This window comes from Typopeltis vanoorti, chromosome 12, assembly GCF_054136105.1.
Source record: "Typopeltis vanoorti isolate ZY-2024b chromosome 12, IOZ_Tvanoo_1.0, whole genome shotgun sequence".
Classification (NCBI taxonomy): domain Eukaryota; kingdom Metazoa; phylum Arthropoda; class Arachnida; order Uropygi; family Thelyphonidae; genus Typopeltis; species Typopeltis vanoorti.
Genome location: NC_143560.1, coordinates 57,709,794 through 57,726,859, shown reverse-complemented (window position 1 = coordinate 57,726,859; position 17,066 = coordinate 57,709,794). Strand labels below are relative to the sequence as shown.

The window sequence follows — 17,066 nt, the reverse complement described above, 5'->3', positions numbered from 1 at the left end:
GAGAAAGTAACTTCAGAGTTGGATGTTAGAAATAGAATAGGCAATGCTACATCGGCATTTATGGAAATGAAGAGAATTTTAATAAACAAGAATATTAAAATAGGAGTTAGAATTAGAATAGTTAAAGCAACAGTTTGGAGTATTGCAAGTTATGGAAGTGAGTCATGGACACTCAGAAAGAGAGATATGGAAAGAATTAATGCATTAGAAATGTGGTGTTATAGAAAGATGGAAAAGATTAGCTATGCAAAGGGAATATCAAATCAAGAAGTTTTAAGAAGATTTGGGATGGAAAGAACTGCTCAAGAATATTATGCAGAGAAAGAACAGATTTGCAGGACATCTTCTGAGAGGTTCTTCGGGACACCTGACAAGAACTATATTACAAGGGAAAGTTGAGGGGAAGAGAAAACGTGGAAGACTAACTAGAGAGTTGTTCAATGATATCGTGGAATGGACTGGTTTAAGAATGACGGAGGCGACAGACAGAGAGAAATGGAGAATAGCTTCTCATCTGCTGCAACCCTCTTCCTAGAGGATGCTACCGGACGATGTAGATGACGACGATGTCTGGAACAGGCATATGTCAATGTTCCAAGAGAAAAGCGAGCGGTTCAAACCGTTACAGTTACGAGTATCTTGTTTAAAAACTACATTATATCAAATAATATTCAGTCTATATTTGAGTTTTATATCACAGTTTAAATTGATAAAGGTATTTGAAGACAATATGAGGATGTTATCTTAGGCATGAAACAAAAGATGTGTATTATGTCAGTTTTTATTCGTCTTCTATATGGATAACATTATACTGTACATAATATGAATTTTGAAGATTTTAATGTCAGCTCTTTTCTTTGTACTGGTGATATTATATTGCTAAATAAATCCAGTAGATGTTTACAGGATTATCAACAGCAGATTTAGTAAACTGTTCCATTAGGAAAATAAAAACCTCTAGCGCCTTTGATTCCGTTTCAGGGAATAATAGAAGCCGTTTTCGCCATATCTGACTCTTTGGAAAACTGACGAAGATGTTCAATCTCCACTGGAAGCCATTTAGAAATAGTTGGTCCAAAACAATCACTAACTATATCCGGCATACTCTGACGAGAGCCGTGACAGTCCCGCCATCTCGTGGTCTCTAATCATAATGCTATATATTTATTGTCTGTGATGAGGTTCTGCGGTTGATTTTCTTGAGTTTGTGGGACGCAAACTTCGAGTTTCAGGGAAAAAAATTTCACTTCCGTATGCCAGAGATAGACTACCTCCGGAAACGATCAAAGAATGGGTTATAAAATGTTCCTCTACCTGGCGACTGGATTTGAATCTAGGTCTTCCTTTGGATAGAAAAGCGCCATGGAGTGCACATGCCACTTCCACTGAGCTATACAGGCTCTAGGATGAAGTGAGCTGAATACATTTCTGTAGAATAAGAGACGGTTTATTCAAACATTAAACTACTTGTTTACAAGACAATGTTCAAATCAATTTTAACTTATGGATATGAGAGCTGTGTCAGTAATAAAACACTTGATTAAAGATTGGATACTACAGATTTGAGAGTTATGGGAATGATTAGGGAGTGAGTAGGTGGCATTAGTGGCAATAACCTGTTAAAAATTAGGATATTGGTAAAGAAACTGACATTCCTAACATTGGAGGAAAGTATTATTATTATTATTATTATTACTCTTTTACCACAACTATTTCATTGCTTTGTTCCTAAACAGAATGTTAGAGAAAAGGTTCTCAAAAAGTGTTTTTTACCTGGATAGCAGGAAAAGACCAACTTGTAGGTCGATTTTTACAGTAAAAATACGTTAGGGTTAATATCCTAGTTTTATCTGACGAATTGTGAAGTAATTTACTTTGTGAAGAAGAGTGTACAATCTGCTTACTACATTGATGGTCAAGGACTACAGGAAATCGATGTATCATCAGAGTTTTGTGCCTAATTTTAACAAAGAATTAAAATTTTGAGAGCCTTCTGCAAAGGTAGGCAATGCATCTCTGCAGAATGCTCAGATGTTGACTAGAGCACTGACAAAACGAGATTGAGTGCTTGATATTCCTCTTTATCAGATCTTATTCAGCCATGTTTGGAATACCGTATAGTGATTTATTGACCTGACTTTGTTGAAAATTCGCACATGGTGGAGAAGATCAAGAAACGAGTGCACTAAGATTGTGACAAATCTAGAGAATACTTCCTATGATGAAACAGTGAAAGTTTGTGGATCACAATAACTAGTTGATAGGAAGAAAAGAGGAGCTATGAAAGAAAAATATATTTTATTAAAAGAGTTTTATATGATTGACACAGAATACTTTTTCAGTACATGGCAGGAAGTGAGCGAACATGTAATCATACCTGGAAATTATGTAAGAATGTTGTTAGCAAATGTGTCAAGAATATAATTTTTCCTTGGATTTTGGTTAAAGGGTGGAACGAGTTTCTAGAGATAGTGATGAATGCTTAGTCTGTGAATGATTTCAAGAAGTATGGTAGGTATTCTGTGAATAATAGTAACTGTAGTGCTTCTGACGACCAGTTTTTGACCTCTTGTAGATACTTAATATAATAATAATAATAATATTTTAAAAAAAATAATAATAAATATACAATATTTTGTATCTGTGTGCGCTCACGCCCGCATGAAACATTTTTCATTGTAGAGGACGCTAGCATATTAGAAAAATGGAAGGATTAATTTGCGTTTGTAGTTCTAAAGACGTTCAGTTTGACAATTGATCTGTCATCTTGAATATGTTTTAGCAATTTTTTTTGTTTGTTATTCTTCCAAAACAAAAAAACATGAATTCTGAGAAGAAAGATCTAGATTGCACTAATGCAAGCAGAGGAATGTGGCTTGTTAAAGTAAGGACGTTTTCCCTAAGTCGTCAATAGCTTTAATTTGTAAATATAGTTTTCTCACTGCTGTCTTGTTCGTAATGATATTCACACACACATAAAGTTCGTTGCGCGGTGACATTCCACAGGTAAGGGATTGTGTGTGTCATGCAATTTTCCAAGGGAGCCGATCCTCGTCAATACATACCAAATAAATAAACACGCACACACTTGTATATAAATAGACATATATATATACACACACACACACACACACATATATATATATATATATATATATATATATACACACACACACACATATATATATATATATATATATACATACACACACATATGTACACATACATATATATATACGCATACATACACATACATACATACATATATATATATATATATATATATATATATATATATATATATATATATATGTGTGTGTGTGTGTGTGTGTATAATAAATTTTTTAACTTGTGGATATTGTATATTAGGATAACCAAGTTATTTTATACACTTGGTTATTTTAACTCCTAATCCCAAGTATGCAAACAATTAAGTTTGTGCCTGAAACAAAGTTCAAGTCTAAAGATGTGCAACATTAGGGCAACTCATTATAAAGGTGGGTAAAGATCTGATCACTATTCTTAGTATTTTCCCATAATGTAAAGCACATCTCACTAGAAGATGTATACTGAAATGCATTACGGGTGGGGTCACTACCCAGACCGGTTTCAACCTTTTTTGAGGTCTCCTCAGTGAGTATCTAGACCCTAAATACCAAGGTTATAGTAATACAGAGCCTTATCAACTTTACCTATAAAAGTTGCACAAGGTGTTTTTATTTTTAATAAAAAATCTCTGGAGGAGATATAGATGTAATAAATTTTTTAACTTGGGGATATTGTATATTAGGATAACCAAGTTATTTTATAAACTTGGTTATTTTAACTTCTAATCCCAAGTATGCAAACAATTAAGTTTGCACCTGAAACAAGGTTCAAGTCTAAAGATGGTGCAATACCAGGGCAACTCATTGTAAAGGTGAGTCAAGTAAAAACACCTTGTTGCAACTTCTGTAGGTAAAGTTGATAAGGCTCTGTATTACTATAACCTTGGTATTTAGGGTCTAGCTACTCTCTGAGGAGACCTCAAAAAAAGGTTGAAACCGGTCTGGGTAGTGACCCCACCCATAATGCATTGCAGTATACATCTTCTAGTGAGATGTGCTTTACATTATGGGAAAATACTAAGAATAGTGATCAGAGCTTTATCCACCTTTACAATGAGTTGCCCTGGTGTTGCACCATCTTTAGACTTGAACTTCTTTGTTTCAGGCACAAACTTAATTGTTTGAATACTTGGGATTAGGAGTTAAAATAACCAAGTTTATAAAATAACTTGGTTATCCTAATATATATAATATATATATATATATATCCTAATATATGTGTGTGTGTGTGTATGTGTGTGTGTGTGTGTGTGTGTGTGAAGAATTGAATGACTAGAACCGAGATTTAAGTAAAAAGGTTTTAATATAAAATCACTACTAGTTTCGGCCTGTAACAGCCTTCTTCAGGTGACATTATAAAAGAAGAAAAAACACTAAACATTGAGGATTAAAAGACCATGAACAACATAAACAGTCTCTATACATAATTAGCATGAAAACGTTGCAGTTGTATTTGAAGCTGTTCTTTCGTTTGTTGCATTGTTGGGAGAGTGTGCTTGCGGCATCACGTGAACGCCAGTACATGATTGCAGCTGAATGACTATCTGGGAGGTTGTAGCTCAAGTTGTTATTTAGATGAACAGGATTGAAGATGATTTCTCTAGATTCCACGATTTTTCTCTCTAGTTCGTCACTGCAACAGAAGATGTTAGTAGATTTTTCCCTGCAGACTTTGTGACTTTGGTTTTCATCATTAGGATTAGCCGAGAAAAGGAAAAATAATGATGAAAACCAAAGTCACAAAGTCTGCTGGGAAAAATCTACTAACATCTTCCGTTGCAGTGACGAACTAGAGAGAAAAATCGTGGAATCTAGAGAAATCATCTTCAGTCCTGTTCATCTAAATAACAACTTGAGCTACAACCTCCCAGATAGTCGTTCAGCTGTAATCATGTACTGGCGTTCACGTGATGCCGCAAGCACGCACTCTCCCAACAATGCAACAAACGAAAGAACAGCTTCAAATACAACTACAACGTTTTCATGCTAATTATGTATAGAGACTGTCTATGTTGTTCATAGTCTTTTAACCTTCAATGTTCAGTGTTTTTTCTTCTTTTATAATGTCACCTGAAGAAGACTTTTACAGTCCGAAACTAGTAGTGTTTTTATATTAAAACCTTTTTACTTAAATCTCGGTTCTAGTCATTCAAGGCTTCATAAAACTATGTATGTTAACCGAGTTAATGATCATTCTGTCATGTATATATATATTTTAAAAAATAGATTTAATGACTAAAAACTGAGATAACTTATAAAGATTTTAATAAGAATAATACGACTAGTTTCGGCTTATAACAGCCTTCCTCAGGTATTTATAAAGGACAAGAATAGTAATAAACATTGAAGTATCAAAACAAACTGGAAATTACAGGTAAAAATTGTCACATATAATTGATACATAAAAAACATATTTTTTCAAGTTGTTCTAACAGGCGTGCCATTGTTTATTGCAAGTGTGCGTGCAGGCTCATGTGAACGCCAATATTGAATGACTGCAGCATGGCTATTTGGGATGTTATAACTCAAATTGTTGTTTAAATGGACAGGGTTCAGCAGGATTTCCTATTAATTTTAAAGGTAACATCTCCATTCCATACATTAGCACAGTCTCTAAAAAATTAGCTAAAGTCCTTAAAAAATATAATATCAAGACATTCTTCACCACACTTCCTAAAATCTGTTCTCTAATCAGCCATCCAAAACCTACTCATCACAACCTAAAATATCCAGGTGTATATAAATTATGGTGCGATTGCAATATCCCTTATTTTGGACAACTAACAAATCTATTGAACAACGTATAGAAGAGCATAAGAGAGACATTTCTTACAAAAGATCTCATGCAACTGTGTTATCCAGTCATGTTCTTTTTTCAAATAATCCTAATGATGATGATCAACAAAGCCACTCCGATTAAATTAAATTAAAAATATTAAATTTAATGATAATGATACAACTAGTTTCAGCCTTTTACAGCCGCCTTTAGGTTTTACCTTTAGTGGATGCAGTAATAAAAATTGAAGATACAAAAAACTGAGAATTACAGGCAAAAAATGCAATACATAATTGATACAAAAATGTTGTACTTTTCAAGTCGTTCTATCTAATTCGCTATTGTTTGTAGCATGCGTGTTTGCAGGTTCTCATGAATGCCAGTATTGAACAACTGCAGTATGACTATCAGGGATGTTATAACTCAAATTGCTGTTCAAATGCTCAGGAATAAGGAGGATTTCCCTGGACATGATGATTTTCCTTTCAAATTCATCACTACAGTGAAAAATGTTTTTGGATTTATCCCAGCACACTGAGTGACTCTGTAGATTATCATGAGGATTGTTAGAGAAAAGAACATGACTGGATAGCGCAGATGCATGTGACCTTTTATAGGAGATTTCTCTCTTATGCTCCTCAATACACAGTTCAACAGATTTGTTAGTCTGTCCAAAATAAGGAATATTACAATCGCGCCATAACTTCTGACATCTCCTATAAAATATCACATGCATCGGTGCTATCCAGTCATGTTCTTTTCTCTAACAATCCTGATGATAATCTACAGAGTCACTCAGTGTGCTGGGATTGTTGTAGTTATTCAGTGTTGTTGTTTTTTGTGTGCCATACTGTGTGTGTGTGTGTGTGTGTATATATATATATATATATATATGTATTGGCGCACTCGTGACAGCATGTAGTATACATTTGTTTGGAACTCAAGCTCGCATTTTGTTTTCAAACACGCTACTGTACTTGTTCTGTTATTACAATTTTAAGTCTCTGTAATTCTTTATATATTTCTTTGATTGTGATACCTGAAGATGTTGATCAATTCAATGAAACTAGTAAACTAATAGTATCTTTTCAAATATACCCTGTCATCTTTTTATCTCTCGGTATCAGTCAGTAAAGCTTTTTTATATATATATATATATGTGTGTGTGTGTGTGTGTGTGTGTGTAGAAAGTTTTTTAACTTGGGTAAATTATGTATTAAAGATACCAAGTAATTTTATATAAACTTGGTTTTAATCCTAATTCCCAAGTAAGTCAAGTTTGCCCCTGCATGTAGTGGAAGTTTGAGGCAACTCGTGGTAAAGGTGGAGTAAGCTCCGATCACTTTCCTTGCAATTTTTCCCTAACGCAAAGCCCATCCCCTTTAATGATGCTATGCATTAAAGGCAAGGGTCACTACCCAGCTGGTTTCTACCTTTATTGAGGTCTCGTCAGTGGGAGCCAGACCTAAAAATACCAAGGTTGAAGTAATACAGAGCTTATGAATTTTACCTAAACAAGTTGCCACAAGGTGCTTTGACCTTATTAAATAATATCTCAGGATGAGAGATAGATCTAGAAAGTTTTTTAACTTGGGTAAATTATGTATTAAAGATACCAAGTAATTATCTCTCATCCTGAGATATTATTTAATAAGGTCAAAGCACCTTGTGGCATCTTGTTTAGGTAAAATTCATGAGCTTTGTATTACTTCAACCTTGGCATTTTTAGGTCTGGCTCCCACTGACGAGACTTCAATAAAGGTCAAAACCGATCTGGGTATAACAATATTATTATAACAATAGGATCGGCTTTTCATTAGGGGAAAATTCGAATAAAAGTGATCAGAGCTTACTCTACCTTTACCACGAGTTGCCTCAGACTGGCACTACGTTACCACGAGTTGCCTCAGACTTTCACTACGTGCAGGCGCAAACTTGACTGACTTGTCTGTTTGCTTACTTGGGAATTAGGATTAAAATCAAGTTTATATAAAATTACTTGGTATCTTTAATACATACATATATATATATATATATATATATATATATATATATATTTGTTTCCTTATACTTAGATAAAGGACAAGAATATATATGTATAATACTTGAAACATTTTTTAAATGATGTAATTTTCTACTGCTCTTCATTTTTGTAGTGCTAGTTTTAGTAAAAAATATCTGTTCATTTAGGTTCCAAAGTATATATCTTCTAAATGGGAAAAGACGGCTCCAATGAGTGAGGTTGGACGACTAAAAATTACAAAGTAAGTCATGTTATGTTGATGTAAGAAAAATTAAATTTGGCATTTTGGAAATAATGTTTGGAATTTGACATAAATTATGCCTATGCTTAATCCTTGATTTAAGTAAGCTGGCTGCTGTTCTGCCAAAAATACAACAATGACATGGTCTGTAATTCATGAAGTATAGGCATGCTGTGGGTATCATAACATCCTAAAAGATTTAAATTGCGTATTCTTTTTTCTGGAAAAAATTAAATTTTCTGGAAATTAAAATCCATGATTAAAATTTTGAACTGCTAAGGCTTGATCCTAGAACACCAAAGTGCTGCATATGAAAAACTTAAGTACTTTTTTTTTAAGTTACTACTGAAAAACTGTATTTTTTAAAGAAAAGAAAAACATACAGTTATTTCAAACTTCTGAATCTGTTATTTTCAAAAGTTCTTGTATATGATATTACACTATTAGTTTCAAAGAATGTGGTAAGTTGTGTAGAGAAAAAAAAAAAAAATTAAATAATTATTAATTAATGGGTGATTTCTTAGCATGAAAAGTTCAAAACACACACAAAAAAAAATTTTTGTGTGTGTTCCACATATATTTTTGCATTTTGTTCAGCAAACAACATGGCTGTTCTTGATATAAGTAGGTCTTTATTATCTGTCTCTTTTGTGATGGACTCATTTAACATATTTTCAGAAAGCAAGTTGACTTCTAAAGAAGTTGTATTTTGGTTTTTTTAGTAGTTTTTAACATTTTTCTATTCAAACTATGGATTGAAAAAATCTGAAATGTTTTATGGCATATAATTTTTTCAGAATTCTCCATTTATTTTTTGCTTCATGTGTATGGCTGTAAACCTGTTGTTTTATTTATTTTTCGATACCAGACAAATTTGTTTTATGTTTGGCTCATATAGGCTGGCAAGAACACTGTGGTGTATGAGGCTTCTGGGTCAACATTTGGTTTTGGTTAGCCATCTGAAATGAATGATAATATTAAAGTAAATTTCACTGCTTACACATGTAACAAAAATTATATAGAATTTATTCAAAAACCCCAATATATTTCATACAATGTTATGTGGACATCAGTGAGATAGACTGTTAACTAATTTCAAAAGATGAATCAAAATAATGAGTTATAAATCATGCATATATTAGCTCATGTCTCTGTGACAGTTGAAGTATATGATATTAGACTATTAGTTTCAAAGAATGTGGTAAGTTGTGTAAAGGAAAAAAAAAAAATTTAAATAATTATTAATTAATGGGTGATTTCTTAGCATTTCACATGTTTCAAGGAAAAGATGACTGAATTTGAACTTGCTGGATTGAAAAAGTTTTGTCTGGTTCCAAAAAACCCTGTGCCTGTGTTAGTAGCATAAGAAGCACAGCCAGACTTGTCAGATTCCAGAAATGTAATATAGTCTTGATGTTCGTCAATTCTAATCAAAGAGAATGGCCAGTCTGTCCAAAATAGGAAAGATGACATGAGCAGGGTGCTTGATAGACACTTGGTAAGGAAAGAGGTGGTAATGTATCCTTTGTTGATGGTAGGAAAGAGGTGATAATGTATCCTTTGTTGATGGTAGGAAAGAGGTGATAATGTATCCTTTGTTGATGGTAGGAAAGAGGTGATAATGTATCCTTGTTGATGGTAGGAAAGAGGTGATAATGTATCCTTTGTTGATGGTAGGAAAGAGGTGGTAATGTATCCTTTGTTGATGGTAGGAAAGAAGTGGTATTGTATCCTTTGTTGATGGTAGGAAAGAAGACAGTTTCTGCACGGGTTTTATAGGAAGTATATAGACTGAATTCATGAAGAATCAATATTATTTGTTCAATGGTTCCTTTAAGATAGGGTATTGAAATTCTCTTTCACATCGGATTGTAATTTGGTAGAAGGATGATAATTATCAATAATATTTTGAATAGTAGTTTTGTTGTATCTATTACTTATCAGATTGCTTTTAATTTTATTCAATTTAGGATTTATTTTGATTTAGGATTCTTTGTAAATTCAATTGTTTGCTTCCTTCAAATCAGCTCAGAAACTGTCTTCCTTCCTACCATCAATAAAGGATACATTACCATCCTTTTCTTTACCAGGTGTCTATCAAGAACCCTGCTCACGTCATTTTTCCTATTTTGGACAGACTGGCTGTTTTGCCTTGATTAGAACTGAAGAACATCAAGACTATATTACGTTTTTGGAATCTGACAAGTCTGGCCTTGCTTCTTGCACTATTGACACTAGGCACAGTTCTTTGGGACCAAACAGAACTTCTTCACTTCAGATTCGATTGTCTTTTCCTTGAAACATGTGAACAATAAGAAATCATCTAAACCTGAATCAGTCAGACTGTATGCCAGTATCCAAGTTTTGGGAAATGATCACTATTAATTGTTCATACGTTGTTTTTTTTAATTAACAATTATTTTAATTAAAATTAAATTTTTTTTTATCTACACAACTTATTTTGAAACTCTAATAATGTAATATCATATACTTAAACTATGACCGAGACATGAGCTAATATACACATGATTCATGACTCATTATTTTGATTCATCTTTTGAATGTAGTTACCAGTCTATCTTCCTGATGATGTCCACATAACATTGGATGAAATATATTGGAGTTTTTGAATAAATTCTATATGATTTTTGTTGCATTTGTAAGCCGTGAAACTTACTTTAATATGTCTAGTGCACATGTTCCATTAAAGCTATTAATGAATAATAATATATTTACCGGTTTGCAAAGATGTTCCAAGTGCTGATAAACAAACAGTAATATTGCTGATAGTCCTAATGAAAAGGATAAATAAAGATAAAACTTGGAAAAAAATTGCTATGATAGTAAATGTTAATGAATTTGACAGCTGCAATTTTTTTTAAGATAGTTCTTGCAAGACACTGGGAAAGAAAAAAAAAACTCACTAGCATTCTCAATTTAGATGTCATTTGAAATTACTAAAGAATTCAACTAACAGATCCTGACAAAAGTATAGAAAATATGAGACTTGCATTGTCATTTCAATGAAGTTGTAAAGGCCTAATATTCATTGTAGATGTCCTACATGGCTAGTAGCCTTGACTATTTATCAGTGCAATCAGAATTAATAGATTTTTCACATCTTTTGATTGGCTAATGCTTTTGTAAAACTTTTTGGAGATTATATTTTATCTTCCTCTGAGTAATTTCTCACAAGTGTAGGTCAGCTACAATCTTAGCAAGCTGTTTATTTTATTAAGAAAATAAATACAGAGAAAACCCCACTTTCTGTCTAAAATTGGCTATTGTTTTATCTCATCATCATCAGTAGATTTTGTGAGCTAACAAGTAGCTGCATATTGGACAAAAGAGAACAGTTTTCATTTAATAAAAAATAACTTTCTGAACAAAATCTTTCTTTAACTTTAAGAAAACACAGAAGAATATGCATAATATAAGGGACGATTCTAGTAACAAAAATTAATGTAAAATTATATTTTTCAAAAAAAACTTGTTTTTACAGTTCTTCCTATTCTTTATCGTTTTTCTATTATTTATTGATTTTTCCTTCTTGAATGGTTCTCATGTAAAAGAAATCGCCAAGCAACGATATAGCACCACCGCTAAACACTTTTTTAGAACTCCTTTTAACTTGGTTTGATTCAGGACCCCCATGCAGTCACAAGATTCATCGTGGTAGGCAGTTTATTATACTATTCCTTGAACTCATTCACCATTCGTGCTCTCACGACTCTTTTATCACTCAATCAGGTAATCAGGATTCGATTCCAAGAAAGGCAGCAGGCACATAAATTGCCCACTCCTGGCATGGGGAGGTAGTGATGAAAAATAGCAATACAGGACTTTTTCGAGGCCTTGTAATTGGAATGAAATACTAATTTAATAAGCCGAAAGGCTATTTTACCGGCGAACATGTTAATAGAAAGGGGGATGGAAAATCCCTTTATGTTTTTAATAGCCGGGTACGAAACTCGGATCGAAATCCATCGTAATCCATAGAGTTTCATGCCGAAAAAAACTATCGGCAGGCCCAAGTATAAACGATCACTTGGATAGTACAACACCAGGGCAACTCCATGCAAAGGTGGAGCAAGCTCCCTCACTAAATTTAATATTCTTTCATAATGTAAAACCTAGCTCCTAAGAGATGTATATATATATATATATTTATATATATATATTGTTTTACATTATGAGAAGAGGTCACTACCCAGACCGGTTTCAACCTTTTTTGAGGTCTCATCAGTGAGTAGGTAGACCTTAAATATCAAGGTTTTAAGTATATATATATATACATACTGATGAGACCTCAAAAAAGGTTGAAACCGGTCTGGGTAGTGACCTCTTCTCATAATGTAAAACAATATATATATATATATATATATATATACACATCTCTTAGGAGCTGGGTTTTACATTATGAAAGAATATTAAAGTTAGTGAGGGAGCTTGCTCTACCTTTGCATGGAGTTGCCCTGGTGTTGTACTATCCAAGTGATCATTTATACTTGGGCCTGCCGATAGTTTTTTTCGGCATGAAACTCGATGGATTTCGATCCGAGTTTCGTACCCGGCTATTAAAAACATAAAGGGATTTTCCATCCCCCTTTCTATTATGGAATGAAATAAGTTGTCTCTAAGGCCAGTGTATTCCTAAAACATTAAAAATGCAAGGGGGGGGGGACTCTTGGGAGAGAACTTTTTTGTGACAAGGGATTTGGCATAATTTGTCTAGTCCTGCTTATATTACGTACCCTACAGGTGTGTACAGGTTACTGTTATGTTGTATTGCATAAATTAAGTTTAGATTATAACTGACTTTGTGTTAAGTTTTTTTTTTTTCCAAATTAATCTGTTATTTGTCTGGTTTCCAACATCTAACATACCACTATTGCATCAGTCCATCTAGATCAGGGGTCTCAAACACAGCAAAGGGCCAGTCAATTAGATGTATATCTGACACGGGCCATATTCAATATTATTCTGTGAACCAAAGTTTATTGCCGGGCCTTTACGACTTACGTAAACAGTTACACCACCATTTAAATTTTAAATTTATAACCATTTTTATTTTTAAATTTTAAAAATATAACAAATTTAGAAAATATAAGTTCAATTATATTTTATTCATACTTTAATAAAATTATTTAAATACATAATTTTGACTTACAAAAATAAAGATTTTTATCTATGAGTATTTTTTTTAAATTTGATTTTGATCCTGAAACCTTACATCATTTCCTCTGTACTGACATGTCAGTATCTGGTTTTTTGTTTCATATTGCAATATGAAGTATTGCATTTAATCTAGAATCTTTTATCCGTGAGCAGAACTTTGACTTATTAAGTTTCATAATTGAAAATAATTGCTCACATACATAGTATTGCACTGGAGTTCAGTTACTTCCATTTGTAATTCTTCGTCAACATTTTCAATATTAATTAAAAAAGGTGAACTGAATGATAATTCATTTTCAAACTGGTTAAAATCAGAAAATCTTTTTTCAAATTCAATTTTCAATTCTTCAATTTGAGGAATGTACTTTTCAGCATCATTATTATTTCGAGAAATCGACTTAAGTGTAGGAAAGTGGGCTAAATTATTCTTTGCCAACTGGGTTTGCCAAAGATAGAGTTTTATCAGAAATGATTTAATTGAATCATACATATTACATATCAACTGTTCTCATCCTTGCAGAGCAGTATTCATAGTGTTTAAGTGGCTTGTTATGTCAACTGAAAAGGCAAGTCTTTGCACCAATCTTCATCGGTGAGCCGAAGAATCAATTTTCCTTTGAATGAAGTAAACATGTCAATTTCTTTAAAGAGTTCAAAAAATCTTTTTAAAATGACGCCACGACTAAGCCACCTAACCTCTGTATAATATAGCAAACTGTTGTATTGTGAATCCAATTCATCCAACAAAGCATTGAATTGTCGATGATTCAAGGCGTGAGAGCGTATCCAGTTTACTGTTTTAATTAGACATGTTCCATCTTTAGTTTTTTAGTACAAAGTGACTCCTGGTGTATCATGCAATGAAATGATTTAAGTTTATCCTTGCACAACATTTCCTTTTTCATTTGAAGTTTTGTAACAAGGCCAACGTTAACACCAACCATACAGATTCCCATCTGTAGTCACACTTACTAATTTTGACCAGCCCGCATGAGCATTTTCAAGACTTTTCTCAATACACAAATATAAGTCATTTCCTTTCATTATTCCTGACATAGGCACTATATCCAATAGTTCTTCAATCACATTCATATCGTCATCAATGCCATGAATAAATATTTCTAACTGAGAAGTATTAATAATATCTGTACATTTGTCAACTGCAATGTCAACTGCAATGAATTGAAATGTTACGTGCGGTCTATTCTGCTCTATGGAGTTGAAACATGGACATTGAAGGCGACAACCATCAAGAAAATCGAAGCCTTTGAGATGTGGCTATACAGAAGAATGCTAAAGATATCATGGACAGAAAAAATTACCAATGAAGAGGTCTTAAAATCCATTGGCAAAGCTAAACATCTTGTACAAATAATCAAGAAACGAAAAACATCATATCTTGGCCACATCATGAGAAACAGCAAATACCAACTTCTACAAACTATTTTGGTAGGAAGAATTGATGGCAAAGGAACTAGAGGAAGAAAAAGAATATCATGGTTTGACAACATCAAGACGTGGACAGGAAAGAGCAGTGCACAACTGCTCAGATTAGCACAAGAGCGCAGTTTGTTTGCCAAGATGGTCGCTGACCTTTGATAGAAGATAGCACAATAAGAAGAATGGAAAACGTTACAAAATTCTTTATTTTTTCACGCAATATATCTTAGAAGTTCTCTGCCATATCTTCAACTTTCTCCACAACTGTATTTCCTGATAGGCTTATACTTTGAAATGCTTGCTTTTTTTCCGTACATATGATTTCGACTGCACTTAAAATATAGTTTTTAATAAATTCTTCATCAGTAAAAGGTTTCAAAGCCCGAGCAATTTTTTCACTCATGACGTAACTACATTTAACAGCAGCATCACTTGTTGTGATAACATTCGAAAATATCCTCTGTTGAAACTTCAGTTCATTTTTTAAATCTTTAAGTTTGTCATCATACATCTTTTCTGTATATTTATCACAGTTCTTATGGTTTGTTTCATAATGGCGTTTTGAGTTATATTCTTTCACCACGGTGACACTTTGTCTACATATCAGACATGTTGGAATTTTTTTACTTCCACAAAAAAATATGCCTTCTCCCATTTTTCTTGAAAAGTTCTGCCTTCTTGATCTGTTTTTCTTTTTTTTAACTTTAAATTCAGACATTGTTATGGGCAAAAAAAATATAAGTTATTGAGATAACTTTTTTATTAACACACTGTCATATTATAATGGTAACCTATAACTTATCGACATTGTATCACGTGGCTTAAAATGGCTGCGTGACAAGTAACCTCCATTCAGTGTTGCCAACATTTGATGATAGAAACATAGTACAAAGAATTGTAGTAACATGTTTTACTTTTTGTTTAAAGCTGTTAATAAAACATTTGGAAGTTTGAATTTTTTCTGTTTTAATCCCTGCAGGAAGTTGGAAACGTTGATTTTTAGAAAATTAATCATTAAGATCGTGGGCCGGATACGAAGCCTTTGTGGGCCATATCCGCCCCGCAGGCCACCATTTGCTACCCCTGATCCAGATCTTTATCTTCATTTTTTTTGTTTGTTTGTTTATTTTTCCTACTATGTTGGAAAAAATGCCCCGAGAAAGAAAACTTAACAAAAATAGCATCAAGTATTCACCTTAGATTAGTTCTTTGGACATTTTTTTGGATGTACTTACAATATTGTAATTTTTTTATATATATATATATATATATATATTTGTTCATTGATTTTTTTTCCCTGCCAGAACTGATATATGTGGTCTTTAGCCTCTGACTGTTTTATTTCTGACTTAGGTGTCAGATCCATTGGTTAAAATTGAGACTGCATTAAAAGGAAGACTATCTTGCTTTTTCTATCTTTAATTTTAATACAGTTTTGGAATTATTGGCATCTCAGTAATGTTCCTGCAGGGCAAGATAACGTAGCCTCCCTATGGGAAATGATAGCCTCTTGATCAAGCCTATGTGCTAGCTGGACAGTAATAATTATAGTCTATGGGATGAACACAACTTACGATGTGAAGATTATATAGAATCAAGTTATTTTTCAGTTACAAAGTTTGGTGGTAAGGCTTATATGTTGGCTGTTCATAACTGTATTTTTTAAGTAAATTATAACATAGACTAATATATTAATTAAAATAATAGTTAATTAAATTTAATTAACACTTTCAGTATTTTGGCAAAGTTGGATTGCCATCATCAGGGAACAAAATATGTGTATGTATGCACTACACTAAGTAACGGGCTGAAGCATATCAACTGAAAGTAGACCTAAATAGCAACTCCTAATGTGCTAAATTGGGTGTCCTTAGCTGTTGGGCCGAAGTACAGAGGATAAGAGCTTCCCATATTTGGATAATTTCTTAAGGCAGAAGCAGATCCAAGGAAAAGTCTTTTGTATTTATATTTGTGCAATCTAGGAGAGTGGCCTTCCTCTAGCATATTCTATGGTAGGTGTCCAAAGCATGATCAGTAAGTCCTGGGTGGCTGTAGTGTATAACGTAATGTAAAACGGATATAGTCCTTATTCTCAACAATTCTGATGTTGGCTGTCGTGCCTGTTTGGCCATAGTTGGGTTGTTTACAACTATAATGGACCCAGTAAACACTTGGCAGGTGTAGGGACCATTGCTGGTCTTTTGGTGGAGCAGATAAAGGATGCTAATCCCTTATCAGCTCCAGTCTATTTTTTATATGGTCTGTATTTGGTTGAGGGGTGCATTTTTATAAGATTTTTGT

The 17,066-nt window shown here is 33.2% G+C and overlaps 1 protein-coding gene across 1 annotated transcript in view; it reads left to right on the top strand.

Moving 5' to 3' along the window:
* Positions 1-2,705: 2,705 nt before the first annotated feature.
* The window catches only part of TfIIFbeta (transcription factor TFIIFbeta), a 146,726-nt gene continuing 132,365 nt past the window's right edge, over positions 2,706-17,066 (top strand). Inside the window, exons 1-2 of the mRNA XM_090401575.1 lie at positions 2,706-2,884; positions 8,074-8,147. Of these exons, the coding sequence (XP_090257701.1) occupies positions 2,822-2,884; positions 8,074-8,147 (137 nt within the window). The 5' untranslated portion in view covers positions 2,706-2,821. The remainder of the gene's footprint in view (positions 2,885-8,073; positions 8,148-17,066) is intronic.